The sequence below is a fragment of the Pomacea canaliculata genome, linkage group LG9 (genome assembly GCF_003073045.1).
Source record: "Pomacea canaliculata isolate SZHN2017 linkage group LG9, ASM307304v1, whole genome shotgun sequence".
Lineage (NCBI taxonomy): Eukaryota > Metazoa > Mollusca > Gastropoda > Architaenioglossa > Ampullariidae > Pomacea > Pomacea canaliculata.
This window is the reverse complement of record NC_037598.1, coordinates 13,885,717-13,902,570: the sequence shown is the minus strand read 5'-3', so window position 1 is coordinate 13,902,570 and position 16,854 is coordinate 13,885,717. Positions and strand designations below refer to the sequence as shown.

Below are 16,854 nucleotides of genomic sequence, written 5' to 3'. Positions count from 1 at the left end.
TTCATTGAAATGCCATTAATCCGTTCCAGCTCCCAAAACACCACCTCAGTTGTTTTTTGTTAAGTGTTTTTTGAATAAGAAAAAGTGTATTTACAAGAAGAAACATTTATTTATGAATAACAAATACATATTCTATAAAAAACATATTAAATTCTTCGTTTGTGCAAGTGTGTGGGATCTGCTTCAGCAATCACCGTAAATCGCTCGTGCCTTCTCACACATGATGCTTTGTGTTAAGGTTCCTCTTGAAGCTGCTTCTCTGTCACCCACACAGTCAATAGTTTCTCCATCTTTCATGGAGAGAAGTCCGGAGCTTAGAAATTATTGTAACGCCCTTAGCTTGCGTTGTACCCTTTATCAACTCCTGTTTAAGCTCATTGATGTGCTACACCCGTACATCCTCGCCAAGTCAATTACTCGCACACCTTGCTCATGTTTTTCTACGATTTCGCGCTTTAATTCAATAGACATCATCTTCTTCTTTGGACCCATGGTTACAAAAATAAATGTGATAATGTTTTGTAAATGTACAAAAAGCAAAATACGCGAACCCAACTTATCAAAAATGCTTCGAAAACGAGGGAAACAAGCACACAGACTGAGGTCTAGTCTGAGGTGGGAGAAACTGTTAGACGCTGCACACGACCCCAACATCCGCCCCGCATGTTGGGGTCGTGTGCAGCGGTGTAGTGTGCGATTCCTCGTATCTCAAATCTTGCTCTTATCTCGAAGCAAAATATCGCTCGCTCGGCGGCTCGTATCTCAAAACACTCGTATGTCAGGGCACTCGTATGTCGAGGTACCACTGTATTTATTCCGTGATGTACACGCGCACACACAAACTCACATGCATGCTAACACGCTTGCAAGAACCCGATTGCGAATAGCTGCAGACGACAGATGGGCGGTGGCTAAACAAACCAGAAATAACTCCTTGTTTAGCGCAGTCTGGTTATCAGACTGGTCCCCGGGCTAAAAACATGATAAAAGCAAGTTTCGCCCAAGACCGTGGCGTTGCCTTCTAACTGTCGTAACAAGAAAAACACGTGATGTACACTTCTTTTCTTGTGCCACTCCGCCCCGCTCCGCAGGCCCAAAACGTGCTCTTACGCAAAACAAAAATATTCATTTATTTAGCTGAATATTCGTCTGTTTTATATACAAAAAGATGTATTTACATGTATTTTCCGACTAAGTAAAACGTATGTCACCAGCCTGTGCGCAATCTTTCTATCGGTCGAAAGAATGTAGAGACAGCTTTCTTGACAAGTATTCTTACTCCTTGGAAAACGAGATAAATGTCAACAATTCTTATCTACACTACACTGCAGGTTGGTTTCGCGTTGCCTTGAGGTAACTAGTTTGAGAACATCACTTCAACTGCGAGGGAAAGTGGGTTTATAATTTTTTTTTCAAGACGAAAAGCTACGGGGTAAGACCTGCTGGAAGGGGGAGGGAACCAAAATGTCTGGTCAATTCGTAACCGTGAAGAATTGTCTTTAACTATGTTCTTTTATGTTAGGGGAAGTGGAATACGACCACTCGTGAGACGCCAGGTTTGTGGCCACGCACAGCACGTGCATACTTGTAACCATTGTGCATAGCAAGAGCATCGCATCCTTGCAGACGTCCACAAACATTTTTGCAACGGAAGAGCTCGGTCAGCCTTGAGGCGCCTTCAGACCTCGGTTCTTTGTGATTAAATGTCCGTTCCTAACTGCGCGCACGTGCGTATGTATGTTTGTAACTGTCTGGACCCCGTGTCTTTCATATATGTATTTGTGTGGATGTGCGTGCGTATGTGAATGCCCATGTGATTCCGTCTGTGAGCCACTTCTCTTCTCTCCTCCCTTCGAGCGTCTGCACTCTTCACTGTCCCTCCCCTCAGAGACTCCAGCTGCTTCGCGACGCATGCGCAGTGACCGTCACTCCGCGGGTAGACCAGAGCGCCCTCCAAGAGGCTCCCTCCAAATAACTTGTGCATGCTTCACCACCTACCGCCTGTCACCGCGAGGTGGCGCGAGGGAGCCGCGAGGTGTCGCCACGTCACTCACTGCGCCACAAATAAGCAGTCGACACGCTCGCCACTGACAACCCTCATCGCCCATCGTCTGCGGGGCTATCTCGAGATCGATATCCCGGCAACACTCGCGAGCCGGCCGCTAGGATCATGTGTATATCGGAAACCTCGTTAGGCACCGACGCCTGTAGGTTCCCTAAGGTAGACCACGGCGTGCAGGATGTGGCCAGTGTTCATAAGGACGAGATGCACAGGAACTTAAGTGGAGTATGTACACGTCATGCTGCGGGTCTGTCTTCCACCTAAACCGGAGATGGGGAACGTCCGGCCCGAGGACAAAATTATTTAGACGAGGCATCCGCACATTTCAGTAAATCTATAAGCGTTTGTCATAGCAACATAAATGTATATTGAGTGAATAAAGCAAGAACGTCCATCACGGGATAGACAGGGCACCTATGAGGACATGACGGGACAGACATGCACGTTCTCGGCTACCCGCCGTCTATATGGACGACTTTTGAGAATTATGTATGCTGCAAGCCGAGGGTAGGTCACTTCCGGTTTGATGTCGGCTGTTGATACAAATAGCGTTTTAAGTATTTAACTATAAATGTAAATTTTACAGACTCCAAACAGTTGTTTCGCTATGCATCTCATAGGAGAAGAGCATATTTTTCGTGAGCATAATAACGAAAAGTTTATTGTTTTGACGCAGAGGACAGCAGGCTGTGATTGTACAAGCTTTAGAGAAACTACAGCTTGACCAAACAGGGCAGCTAATTTTTAAGTAGATAACTTTGTATGCCCCTTGAATGATATTATAATATCAAAATAGGTCTTGGAGAAAAAAAGGGTCCCACTCCTGTTTTACACCAAACGGTGTGCTCAAACACAAGTAAACGCAAGCGCGAATTCGAAAACAGAGATGCATATGGATGGATGGAAAGGTAAGATAAAAGAACACACACATGATTTAGGTGTGGGCTAGATGTTTCTTTTCAACAAATGTTGTAGGGAAATGGTAACAATAAACCACAACGTTTAAATTCTGTGCATGTGCTTGTGTGTGTGTGCACGCGCTCGTGCTAGTGAGAGAGAAAAGGTCCATGTGCGAGTCTCTCGAAACTTTAATTGATTGTGTGTGTGCGCGCGCAGAAGTGCTGTATAGACCTGTACAGTAAGTGTGGTCATCGCGTATGTAACATACTGTGCCTGAACATATGTTTTTTAAATGGAAAAACTTGATATTAGTGGAGAAACTAATGCTAACAGAATAAATCATTATCAATAAACTGTACACGTCAAGAAAACAAACATTACAGAAAAATACACAAACAGTTATCAAACTAGAAATTGCACGATGGGAGAAAGGATGTGTTCTTACGTGCAGGTTTGAAAGCAGACATTCTTACATACCAGCTATCACAGAGTAAGTTCAACGTTGACTTCAACAACTTTTACAATAAAATAAAGTTTATTGAGCATCATTTTGCAATAAAAAAACGTGAAAGTCGAACAAAAAACCCCAGAATTCCTGTAACTCACGGAATGATATTGAAAAACAGCTTTAACATCTCAGTACATCCCACACTTTTGCTTTACAAAATTATTAGTAGTTGTTGTTAATGTTATTTTTGTTACTGAATTTGTAGATCACATTTCCTCATCTGGAAGCGAGCTCAAGGCATTCTGCATGAAAGGCTATAAACGCATCGAGTTATACATACAAAGAAAGCGACACAGTCATCAGCCTAGGGATGATCGGGTAGCTATGCTGAACGAAGTGCATGAACGAAGACAGATATCACACAATACATAACCTGTCAAATATTTACACAAAGACAATGAACTCCTGTGATCTTTAAAAACAGTGTATATCAAACATCAGTTTAAGGAGATCTGTAAATCTCAGTACCCAAGCCCACTGACAGGGCATGTCACTGGCAGGAATAGTAGGAATATCTATCTCCATACCAGTGGGTTTCGAGTGGCTTCCACATAAAATACCCTGTGTACCCCAGCAAGCTGACCGTAGTAGATTCTGACGGCTGGGGTGCGCCGAGTGCTAATGGTAGGTCTTGTGCTGAGGGCCACTTCAGCAGAATTGCATAAACGTTGGTCCCAGTCGCGGTCTTTCTGCTAGTGTACCTGCAGAAAGAGAGACGAAAAAACACTGGCATTGATAGGTTGCTATACGTTTGAGTATGATTCTGTGAAACTGGTTTTTGACACAGCAAATGTGATGGACCAAACTTTGTGGGCGTAGCTCGATTGTCTTCCAGAAGATTGCTGAAAGATTTTCCACCAGAATACATAGGTTCATCTTCAGTTTTTAATCTTAGTCTGCACTGCAAACGTCTGGCATTTCATGCGCTTCCTGGAAATTTTTTTCTCTTGTATCATACAACTAAATTACTCTTTTAATGCCATCAGCTCTAATTGAGAAAAGCAAAGAAACACAGAAGCTACGTCCTTCAGATACATAATATGTATCTGTTTGATATTGCTAAACATATAAGCAGATCTATGCGGTCCCTACATTCTCACTCGTGGCAGACATAAATGAAGAATATAGCATTGTTGCGGCACAGAGTGTACAAAGCGGCATATGTTTAAAGGGAAGCTACTGCAGCACAGCACACTGCAGCTTAAGGCAAGGGTATTTTCCCTTGTAAGGTCAGATTCAGCGCAGATGAGACAGAATTTCTCCGCAACATATCTTCGCATACGAATGTCTATAGTGGTCAGAACGTCATGCCTGATAATTTACCTTGGATGTCACTAGTGTGAATAATAATCAATAAAATTTATAAATAATAAACTCCCAAAAAAAGCAACTAAACAAATTCTAGCTTTCTTTTTTGACGATTCTGTTTTCACTGAACATGGATTTAAATTATAAACTGCTAAAGGTGTTAACACTGGCAATATAACTTACTAAGGGCTTAACAACACGCCAGGCTGACCATACTGACTACAGTCATCATGCATATGTTAGTCATATGATGCTCTAGCACATTAATGCAGTCGACAGTATAGTCATTTGTGTTAAAAGACTTAACACCACAACAACAACAAAATGTAGTAAGTGCTTAAAATTATCAAGTTACAGATGGATCTTAATCCACTGTGTTCTACAAAGATCTGTGCAATGTGTATCCTGTCAATTATCAGAAGCTTTGATATCTTGCTGTTAGTGATATTAGATACATTTGACCTGTGAACTGATATTATTTATGAGTACACAAATATATTCCAGAATGCCCCACTTATTTTAACACAGTGGCTCAATCTATAACATCAGATGAAATCTTGCAGTAAATATAGCACAGGTGCAGTGTTTTAAATCCAGTCATGCAATTCTTTTGGTCAGATGTCACTTTCAGGTTCTGATCCAACACACACTGCATTTATCTATTATTTGAGCATGTAGCTTGTTACGTAGGTTAAAACCATGACTTTATTTCTGTTTGCTTAGTTCTCAACTCCTTTGCCAACTAAATCCCTTAGGCAAATTTGCTAATTTGATTGGACACAAACACATGTACTGCTTTCTCAATACACTCTGACTGTGCTTGTGAACTTTCACAATAATTAGATTCATTATTACTTACTTTGCTCAAACAATGAAATATCACCAGACATCCTAAATCTAAAAGTAAAAACAAAAGAGAAACCATTCATTCATCAAAAAAGTATGCAATACATTGGCGCCTATAACTGACTGTACTCACCACACATTAGGAGTGACAGTGTCATTTTGGAATGTCCAAGGGTTAGATTTGTAAATGGCTTCTCCATTTACTTTCAGCCAGGAGCCGAGCTGTTGTAGCCTCTCCTGAAAGATGGGTGGAATTTCTCCATAGTGTGTCGGGCCAACATTCATCAGCATGTTACCACCACAGCTGGAAAGGTTTAACATATGAGATCATGTCCCATTGCAAAAGATCATGTTTTATAAGTATACAGGTGTAAGTACTCATTTTCTCCCTCCTTCCTTCTCTCTCTCCCTCCCTTGCCTCCTTCCTCCTTCTCTCCCCTGTCCACACGCATACACACTGTCCTCATTTCACCCTCCCACTCAAACCTTCTCATTCAGAAAGATGCTGATTTTCTCTTCAGCTGCAACCAGATGTGCAGTCATTTAAAACATGCAAGCAGTATGCACTCTTTACTTTTATGTATACATAATTATGTTTCAGATCAGTATGGATGTTATAGTACGTTTTGGTTTGAGTATTTGCTTGATTCACTGTATCTCACTTAGCAATGAATTCTTTCCCCAAAGTTTTAGATACCTGACAGTTGAAGCAAAAGTAGCTAAAAGCTCTTCCATCGACAAAACATCTGCAATCACCATATTTCTGCGAAATCCCCATGACTGCTTATCTAGAGTCATTGCATTCTCCCATTTGCGTTTCTGCAAGTGGCCTGCAAATATAAGTGAGGTTAAGACACTTTTCGTGGAACCTTCATTTAAATAGTATTTATAAAATATCTATGTCACTTTAGATTACTTTAAAATCTAATGATAAATACAAGATTTGCAACAAGTATATATGAACAAAACTTAAAAACAAAAACAATTTCAAAGTGTTGACTTGTGAATGCAGTCCTCTAGAAATTCAAGTATCCTTTGACTAAATGTTTTTCTCCAGGTATCAACATTTACTGCTTACATCTCTATATGTGGGGCCTACAAGTCAACTATACATACATTTTTATGGCTTACCTGGATTATACCTGTCGCTGCAGGTGAGAAATCCTCCATGATTGCACATGACCCCATTGCCCCAGCGGTCATTTGTTACCACAGTATCCTTCACAGGGCTAAGGAATTGAAATAAATACTGCTGGAGACTGTATCCAAGGTATGATAAACAAGTTTAACAGTAAAATGTACACCCTAAACATGCTGTGCTTCTTAACAATGCAATATGTGTAGAAGTTAGAAACTAATTTAAAGGCAGCAAAATTAATATCAGCAAGATTGGAAAAATTGTTTTCAGCACTTTGGAGTTTTCATAATGTCAAACAGAGGATCACTCCAGTTTTATACGACACGTCAAAATCACAATACGTGGCTCTAAAACTAAAAAGTACTAAAACCCAGAATTGTTAAAGTGAAAGAACATCTCAATCAAGACATCTAAGATTGGTCAGACTGCTGCAAAAGCAGTTACAAAGTTTTTTAAAAAAATTAAATTCTCAAAATCTAATTAATCAAGTTAAGGACATCACCTAGAATTATAAAGCCATGCAATGAATTCCCGAGATTTCCAATAGGTGTCACTAGCATCCCAGTCACCATCACTCCACACTACATCAGGCTTATATTTGTTCACCAGTTCATACAGTTCTGGCATGGTTTTACTCTGAAAAAAATTACAAACCATACAGGGAGGCACATATACGCAAACTTCATGAAACTTGCATTGCTTTATGAACTACAGTTTCAATTACAAGCATAGCACGCCTCAGTGCCCTAGGAAGATGCAACACACTTCCAGATAATAAGATACAGCACATTGTAACCCACTGTTGCAATTTGAATGATATTTCAGTGCAACATAATTAAGATAAGCATTTGCACTTGGACTTGTCTAATCACATTCCTTCTTTCATTGCTACCTTCTACAGCTGGGGGTAGGGGAAAGATGTACAGAGGTGCATCCTTTTCAGCAGTTTATTGTTTTACGAGGACACACACAAAGGCCATAGTGTAATAGATCTATAGTGTAATAAATCCATCTGCAAAGCAAGTCCACTCTCACAACCTTCTTTCTCAAGGAGACAAAAATTACCACCAAGATCATTATGCCCTTAGCTTCAGCCTACAGATACTCACATTGACAAAGTCCTGGCTTGTAAAGTTGCTTGCCTTGTCTTTCAAGAATAAAGGATTGAACCATTCAAATAGGGAGTGATACAATCCAAACCGTATGTTCGTCCGAGCTCGAATTGCACTGGCAAGCTCTCCTGTGAGGAACAGTTTATGTTGTTGAGCCGGATGAAGTTGTTAGTGCTAACACTAATTATAACCCCAAATATATCGTTAAAAAAGTCAACACAATGCACAGGTATCTTCTCTGATTTTGTGTCAATACATGGGAACACTCTTATAAAAGTATGCACATATGTGCAACCATGCACTACTGCATGCATACAGCCCATCCCTGAACACGCACATGCCATAGAAAAATACTTTCTAAATTTTAATTTCAGTTTAATTTTAATTTACTAAGAAATGATGCAATTGCTTTGACGCAGACAGAAAAATATTTACAAAGTGAGAATGTTATTCAAAAGTAATTTGATACTTATAATTCCTCTGCTAACTACAAGAAAAAAAATTAAGATGAAACAGACTTCCCAACATTATCTTCCCCAGAGAGCCACTTAACTTGCCTGTTTCTCTTGTCACACCTGAAATGTGTCACCATCTCTACTATTCCACCCATTAGGTCACCCTTTCCACTCAATTGTCACAGTTTCTAACAGACTGTGTGATTAACTGAGCTACTCTGAGTCTAGAGTACTTCTCTGTATAAGACAGGAAGCTAAGCAATGAACGTGTAAAATACATTGCAATTTCTCTCTCTCCTCCACTCCTCTCTTTCAGACACTCTCTCTCTCACACACACACGTTCACAGAGTTTGTTTGCTAGGCGTGTCATCAATGAAAAGTTCCACATGATCAAAAGATGTGCAACATGCAAGTCAAGTTTAGGCCAAAATGCATAATGTTGGGTAAATGAAGCTTTATGGTTTAGCTATGAACAAATAAAATAAATAAAAAAAATTAAAAGAGACATGCATTTATTAAAGCCATAGTTCCTATAGGATACAAAAAGAAATTACACAAGTATTCAGCAAACACTTTAGACAGACTGTAAGTTATAATCACTGAAAATAGCAACAATTAGCAGGAAGCGGAGAAAGGGTAGCCAAATGATGAGAAACAGCAGTAGTCACTTCATGGTGATGGTGTTCTTAAAGCATAGTAAACTAGAATAGGATGATAATGGGTGACCCATTGGTGGAATTTTTGGGGTGGATATCTGTAACTACATTTATTAAAAGCTGTGGTCACTTTCTACTCTTACCAAGAAGATCACGATTGGGTCCCACATCCATGCTGTTCCAGTTCCAGGAATATTTGGATGGCCAGTTAGTGTAACCCTCATGATGTTTGCTCACAAACACGATGTACCTGTCACAAGTAATTATGGACAACATTCTGAGTTAGTTATAAACACCAAAATATAGCATCAAGCTAAATATGGAAAAAAACTGTCACAGATACCAATACACCAAACAACATAGTTATCATTTACAAAAATGCTTAAAATCCAGTCTTACCCTGCTCCAGATGCATTGAAAATATCTGCCCACTGTGCTGCATTATAGAATTCTGCTGTAAATTGAGATGCAAAGTCACCATAAGTAAAGTCAGGTTTATAATTGTTTTCATAAAACTGACAGTGTCTTCATCCATAGCTCCCTGCCAGTCCCACCAGAACCACTCTGAACGAAAACTAGGTACCGAGAACACACCCCAGTGGATGAAGATACCAAGTTTGGCTTCATCATACCTGCATAGTAACAGGACAACCACGAATTGAGTAGATGAACATCAGCAGATGTAGAAAGATATGGTGTTAAAAATGGAATAAAACAGTAACAGTAAAGGTTTTTTTTTATATAAATTACATAAATGCTGTTGAATACTTTATTATATATTGTACTATATAAATTTTCTTACTCAAAAATGCTGTTGAATACTTTATTATATAATGTACTATATAATTTTCTTACTCGATACGTATTACAAATGTTAATTGCCACCTTTCCACTATTTTCTAATTAACTTGTCGTGAAATAATTTCTGATGCATCATCTTTCAAACTTTAAGGGTTTTTTTTCTGATGTTTTCAAAATGACTGTCATAAGCACAATAATCAACGTACCAGGATGGTAAAGGGCGAGAATCAAGGGACTCCCAGGTAGGTTGATACTGGGCCTTAACAAAACTGAGCGCACCTAAAAGCGTGAATAGCAACACAAACACCACACCAGCCATTTTTCTTGTCATGTGATTTTTCTCAGCTAAAGCTAACTCGCTTGTCTATAAAATATTTGGCGATTTGTGCAATATGACGATAAGCTTGAGATCTTTGACAAAATGATATATTCGATAAAATTGATAATTGTGTGTGCAGCCTATGTAGTTCCCCCTCCCTACCATATGTGTTCGAACAGAATTTATAATTTTTTACTAATATTACTAAGATTATACTGCAGACGATCCAAAGACTCAGTTCTAAAGCAGGCTAGACGACAGTCAATCAACGGGACAGCACTCGCAATCGTAAACAAAACATGGCGACATCAGCTGCAAAAGGGAAAAACGAGCTGCTGGCATTACTTTCACAGCTCAATATATCGGCTCATACTGTTGAACATCCTGAGGTGCGATGTTGTGGTAGCATTTATCTAGTAGTTAAAGAATTTACTGGGGGCTAGAAATATGTATTTGGTATCACCAATATTCGTCGATTGTTAAATGTGTTATTGATATTGTTTTGTTTTTAATTGCGATTTTGCTATTAAATGTTATTTTCGGTTTCTTATTACTGCTTTTAAAATAAAGAAGTGGGTGAAATAGAGGAAGGGATGGAGTACCAGACCTTTAATTGTTACTAGTCTCATGTAAGTTAGAATGTGGACTGTAGGCAACGGAATATTTTGTATAGTGGCAGACTTTTAATCAGGTGTCAAGCATGTTTGTTTGTCATTCACAACATCTTTAAGTACTATTTTTAAAATTTATAATTCTAGAGCTGCTAAAAGGAGTAGCTACATCCCATGAAACACGATCATGTGTGTTTTCAGGTTTACACTGTGGAAGAAGCATTACCACACACAAATGGGCTGCCAGGAGTGTTTGCCAAAAATTTGTTTCTGAAAGATAAAAAGAAGTCACTGTGGCTCTTTTGTGCACCACATGATCTTGACGTCAAGCTCAACGACCTAGCAAAACTAGTTGGTGTTCCTGGTGGATTCAGATTTGCTGATGAGGCTGCATTACATACTGTTCTAGGAGTGAGACAGGGAGCCGTAACCCTGTTTGGGCTAGTCAATGATGTCAGTCATCAGGTTAAACTTATTTTGGATGAAAGTTTCTGGGAAGAAGGTAAGACTGATGGAAGTATAAAAGAAACCACAAAAACTGAAAATAAATTAGAAAAAGATTGTGATCCTATCACAGAAACTTTAGACAAAATGCAGGTAACTACGGAGGGAAAGGGATCAAGTCCTGGACTAATAATACAAGATGAAGAACATGCTTCTCAGCACAGAATCTATTTTCATCCATTGGTCAATAGTGCAAGCACAGGGATTACCTTGCTGGAGCTGAAACAGTTTTTAGCTTATACAGGCCATGAGCCTATTGTTGTGAAGTGTCTGTCTAAAAAAATATGAAGAAATGAAATTTCCAGTAAATTATCATGTTAAATGCAGTTGCTATGTTTTTGTCTGATCTCATATGATTATTTGATTTAAAGATATCTCAAGATTTGTTTAAAATGAAAAAGGTACAATCCTTTGTGTGTGCGCAAGAGAGAGAAAGAAAAGGCACATACTTTTATGCATGAAAGTGTTTGCCTATGGTTCTGAGAGCTATCACTAACAGTCAACAGACTATTAACTACTACAATTAATATCATTTATTTTTTTTCTATTTATTTTGTTTTAGCATGTTGAATATTTTAACAAATTGGCTGCTAAAGTAAACTGCTTAAATACAAGTATTTGTGTTGCAGATTCTTAGGTTAGTAATTTTTATTTTAAAAGTTATTTGTTATATGTTTCCCATCTAGCTCTATCTTTTGTGACCTACACTTTTTCTATATATTCTTGGTTTGTATAGAAATTTTTTTCAGCAAGTTTTCTCAGTTGTTACATGCCCTTTAACAAAAAAAATTTTAATAATAAACCATCAATGACTGGTTTCTTATTGTGATGATCTGTTTCAATGTCTGCTTTGAAGCCATTAGGCCTTTAGTTTATTAAGAAGTACATATCACCTAGATTTACATTTGTGGTCCGAGGTCCCCACCAATATCTGTTGCCAGGCTTACTGAAAGGACTATATGCGATCATATTTTATCTTGACTGCACATGCCTAAGGGATTGTGTCATATTAATAAACTTTCCTTATTAGTTTACTGAAATATTTGTGCGCACTATTTAAGTATGCAGGTGCTTTGCTTCTGGCATTTATGATTCAACTTATAATGTCTCAGTTATAATGTTATAATGTCTCAGTGTGTAAATTTCAAGCAACTGTACAAGTACAAAGATTTTGTTTATACTTCAAGGTTATTGATTTGTAAGATATGATCAGCACAACTAAAGAACCCAAAACATGTAGGAACCAGAGAAAACCCATGTAGACATGGCAAACTTCACTCAGAAAAGTCTTGGCCAGGAGTCAGGGTCCCCTCCACCCCATCAACATTATAACTAACAACATTAAGTGATTTACAACTCTCCGTGTAAACACCTCAACTTCTGTCAGGTGTTTTCTATAGTTAGGCAGTTTCTGAATGACTTGATATTGACAGAATGTCACAAACCTTATAATTATAACATGAAAGCAGAGTACAGGTTAAATTTCAGCTGCATAAATTTAAAGGTCTAGTGCACAGGAGGTTATGACATATTTGTACACAAATATACCTAATTAATATATGGTCCCAGTTGTTCTGTTGGGCTTCACAATGTAAAAAATTTTTTTATGTTGCTTGTGTCTCTGTGTGTCTTTTTTGCCTGTTTGTTTTACTGCAAAGGCGCCATCAGCCTGCCCATAGGACTGGATATGGTGCTCTATAAGATCACATTAGTAGTATTATTAATCATCTTCACTTCTGTGTTGTTGACCTCTTTCTGTCCATGATATTTGTAGACATTTATCTTGAGAATGGACTTGGTATTCACCCAGATTTGGGGAAAGAGTATCTTAGACTGAGAAATCAATAGAAAGAAAAAGTATATCTCTGTCCTTGAACAGAACACACAGTGTGACCATGCCATTTCTTAGGTATAATAGGTATTGAGTTCAGAAGCTATATTACAACACAAGTAAAATGGAGGGCCATGATTCATTGCTTTGGAGTATTGCTCAAGTTATGGGGCCATCTTGTCTGTCAACAGTAGACTCACAGATCACCGTGCTTTGAGGTACTCAACATGAGAAAAGAAGGGATTTAGCTGTGCTATGGAAGTTGTTTGTACAAATTCTTGTGTAAATTTTCTCCATCATGGCTGTTTAAATGCAGGTTCAGTTCTGTCTTTGCCTAACACTCTCAGGTCAGGCTTACCAATGACCCCAAATTATGTATATAAGTAGTATGTAAACAAAAGAGAACAGGGTAAATTATATTGCTACAAGTTGAGTCCTGCTCTTTTTGGCTCTGGTTTGCGAGGTATAGCTTTTCATTTTTAGTCTACCTCAACATTTTATTATTCAATATTGAATCATATCTTCAACAAATTATTTATGATTACCATGGGCCAGTTTCATGAATGTGTCTGTGATTATATCTAGAATGGGAACCATCAATGTATGAAAGTTTATTATGTGTATTTTAATTTATTCTCACCTCTTAAATAAAATCTTTGAGAATATTTCAGTTTGCTCTCAAAAATAAAATGCATCCAAATTACACATCTGTTGTTACTTACAAGATGATATTTTTTAATAACTCTGAATGTGATAATAGAAGTGTATCGAACTTTCAGAATATATATTTTTAGCCCATTTTTTTTTCACTTATTCCAAGGGCATTTGTTTCACATTATTTGTGAAGGCATAATATATTTATAAAATAAGATGTTTGCTTGTTTTTCTCATACCCTAAGTGTTCGCATAAAATATTACTTTGAATCCAGCAAATGTGTTGTTTTTCGGTATGTGATATTGTACATGTTTATTAAACACAAACACTGTAATTTTGAAAAGTATTTTACTCCCTTTACTTCAGTGTATGCATGAAATAAGAGAGAGGGGAAATCCGAATTTTAGTTCTAAGCGGCTTTCAAGAAGCGTTTATTCAAATGCTGGCAAAGCAATGAAATGCAGCCCCAGCACGGAGATAGGTAGCGATGACTGATTTGACGAGTGGTGTCAAAAGTCAACATAACCACTGCCTGCTATGGTTACTTATCTCGACGTGGCGCACACCAGTAAATAACGACCTACTCTTTAGTCCGGACCTCCAAGGAGACTTTACTTTTAGTTTGTGTCGCGCCTGTAAATCCAGTTCTTATCAGTATAAGAGCAGCTAACAAATCAAGATGGTACTAGCTTGTACCCTCTGCATCTCGGAGTTTTCCCTGAACCTGAGGACTTGTATCCTCTAGTCGTCCGTTGAGACACACGATTACACCTGCTGGGGGCGAATATGAGGTGATTAACTGTAATCGTCAGTGAGAGCGGCTTCCCTACTCTTAGTCCGCTGTCATCGCAAGTGCATCAAGTAGGTCACAGCTACTCGATTTTCTTCCTGGGGCGCTGGCACCAGGCTCCTTCCGCCAATGCCAGTCTCCATCGCGAGTACTAGAAAGGCAGAAAGAATAACATTCATGGAGGGACGAGAGAAGACGAAAACTCCACAAACCGCTACTAAAAGAGCCTAACTGACGTTAACTGCTAACCGACATAATACAACCTACACTCTCCCCCCCTCATGCGATGTCTGCTTTTCCTCTTTTTTATTGTCGTTGCATTTTTTGCTAGTTGTTGTAAGTTTTGATGTATTCAGGACACCAAGAAGAATTACTAAGTATGCTCTCTAAGAGTTTAAAAACTTCTATAAAATTTTATTCTTACACAGTGTTTTCTCAAACTGTAATAACTGACCATTGAGTATGAGAAAATTTGAAACCTTTTGGTTTACTTTTTTCCTTTTAAATACTTTTGTGCATCCCCCTTTTACAATTGTCCATGTAATGCCAGCGTGGGAGCGATCTTCTGATTATACGTCCCCTGTTATGCTGAGTCACTCGCAGAAGAAATATTTCTTGAAAATTATTCTCGGTCACACATCAATCTCGCATATTACATGTTTAGCATACTGTGCACAAGAGAGGTCGCTTCAGCCACGCCCGTTGAAAGGACTCGGTCCTAATGACATTTGCTAGGCTTAATATGACCTCCCTGGTAGTTCGTGATAAAGGGGCAATCTCCTACCTCTTTGTCTTCCTTCCATTCCTAAAAGTGGCCATAAACTTCACGTTTACGTACAAAAAGAACAGTTTTACATACTCCTAAAAGCACACAAAGATACGATAGAAGTAGTGTTGCCGATAAAGGACGTAGTACTGGAAGAAAATAAAAAGTAAATTTTGAGACTGAGTTCAGCTGTAGAGTTTCTCTCTGTGGGTGTGGCGCACACGTTAGGTGAACAGTCTGGTAGCCAGACGATGTGACGGTTTCGTAAGCACATTTATTTAGCAACCACTCACTGAAAGAAAAATTGAACCTCTTCTGGAAATAGGTCGAGATAAACGTTTATGTTCTGTTGCTGGTGTTGCTGCTGATGGTGATGGTGGTGTTATTATCAAACGTCTTGTGTATGGGGCGCCAAGTGGGGAATTTTATCTAAATATATGCAATGCATTTTATACTTATAGAATTCATTCTATAACTATGCAATTCATTTTATACGTATATAATGCTTTCTATAATTATAGAACGCATTCTTTAAGAATATTTCATTTTATACTTTTAGATTGCATTCTATAGCTATAGAGAGCGAAAAACTTGGTAAAAACCAAAGTATTTCATTTATATTATACTCAAAAGTTGCTATCCAATTCATTGCATAGCCTTCTGCGTAACTTTTTCGCTCATGAGATCTCAGTAGTTAGCATTTGTGAGAACTTATTTGAGATTAATTATTTGAGATTAATTGTTTGTAATAAAATATGTAGATGACTTTCTGAAAGATCAATGTATCAGACATCCCAGAGGAAAAAAAAAAAACGATAAGCAGGTAGAACACAAAGCCAGATTACGTATGTAGATACATACTTAAGAGATGTGAAAATAATGTATCGGAGTGCAGAACACAAAATCAAGAAATATATACATGCATGGGTAGGTGGAGGTATAAAGTGTTGATAGTTGGAACAGGCTGTCAGCCGGGAAATGTGTTATCCAAAGTGTAAGCTTTATCTCTTAGGACCTGGACGGCTGTATACATAAGACTGTTGTTTACAGGAATCTGCTGTTGTTCCTGTCAGAATATAACTGATATGGGTTAGTTCCGATACCAGAGAACAAATGGCAAGGGAAGACACTTTGGACTGGTGAGTCTTTGCTGTAACACCTGCCCTGTGGTCGTTATCCTCATTCGCCATGCACGAGCCTCAGGCAAGTCTGTGTTTCATGCACGTGCGTGTGTGAGAGTGAAAGTTGGATATTAACATGAATGCAACAACAATTTCAACTCGTGGTGAGGGTTTTGTGCTCATTGTTGATTTTCTGTGTGACGTTGCAGTCTTGCTGCTGCAGGTACATAACTTTGAGCCACAAGATTTTTACAAAAAGTAATTATTATACACCAAGTACTAGGTTCTGAATTTACGAAAGAAAGATATTATCCGCAGTCACAGCATTAATTAGAAAGGTCCCACGTAAATATGTGATAAGTGTATTTTCTGAACTTTCTTAATTAAAAGTGAATGAGGTTTTGTTTTCAGTTTCTGGACTTTCTGAACTGGACTGTATGAAGGCGAGAACTGACGGAATCCGAAAATGC

The 16,854-nt window shown here is 38.4% G+C and overlaps 1 protein-coding gene and 1 pseudogene across 1 annotated transcript; one reads left to right on the top strand and one right to left on the bottom strand.

Moving 5' to 3' along the window:
* Positions 1 to 3,475: 3,475 nt before the first annotated feature.
* On the bottom strand, positions 3,476 to 10,134 carry LOC112572356 (annotated as a pseudogene).
* Positions 10,135 to 10,186: 52 nt separating this feature from the next.
* Positions 10,187 to 14,034, top strand: LOC112572357 (prolyl-tRNA synthetase associated domain-containing protein 1-like). The gene is made up of 2 exons (XM_025251987.1): positions 10,187 to 10,495; positions 10,919 to 14,034. Exons 1-2 carry the CDS (start codon positions 10,406 to 10,408, stop codon positions 11,507 to 11,509), a joined length of 681 nt encoding a protein of 226 aa, XP_025107772.1. The 5' UTR covers positions 10,187 to 10,405; the 3' UTR covers positions 11,510 to 14,034.
* Positions 14,035 to 16,854: the final 2,820 nt, after the last annotated feature.

Coding starts and splice junctions, on each gene's coding strand:
- LOC112572357 (XM_025251987.1), top strand. CDS start 10,406: ATGGCGACATCAGCTGCAAAAGGGAAAAACGAGCTGCTGGCATTACTT. Junction 10,496..10,918: donor ATACTGTTGAACATCCTGAG/GTGCGATGTTGT, acceptor GTGTGTTTTCAG/GTTTACACTGTGGAAGAAGC.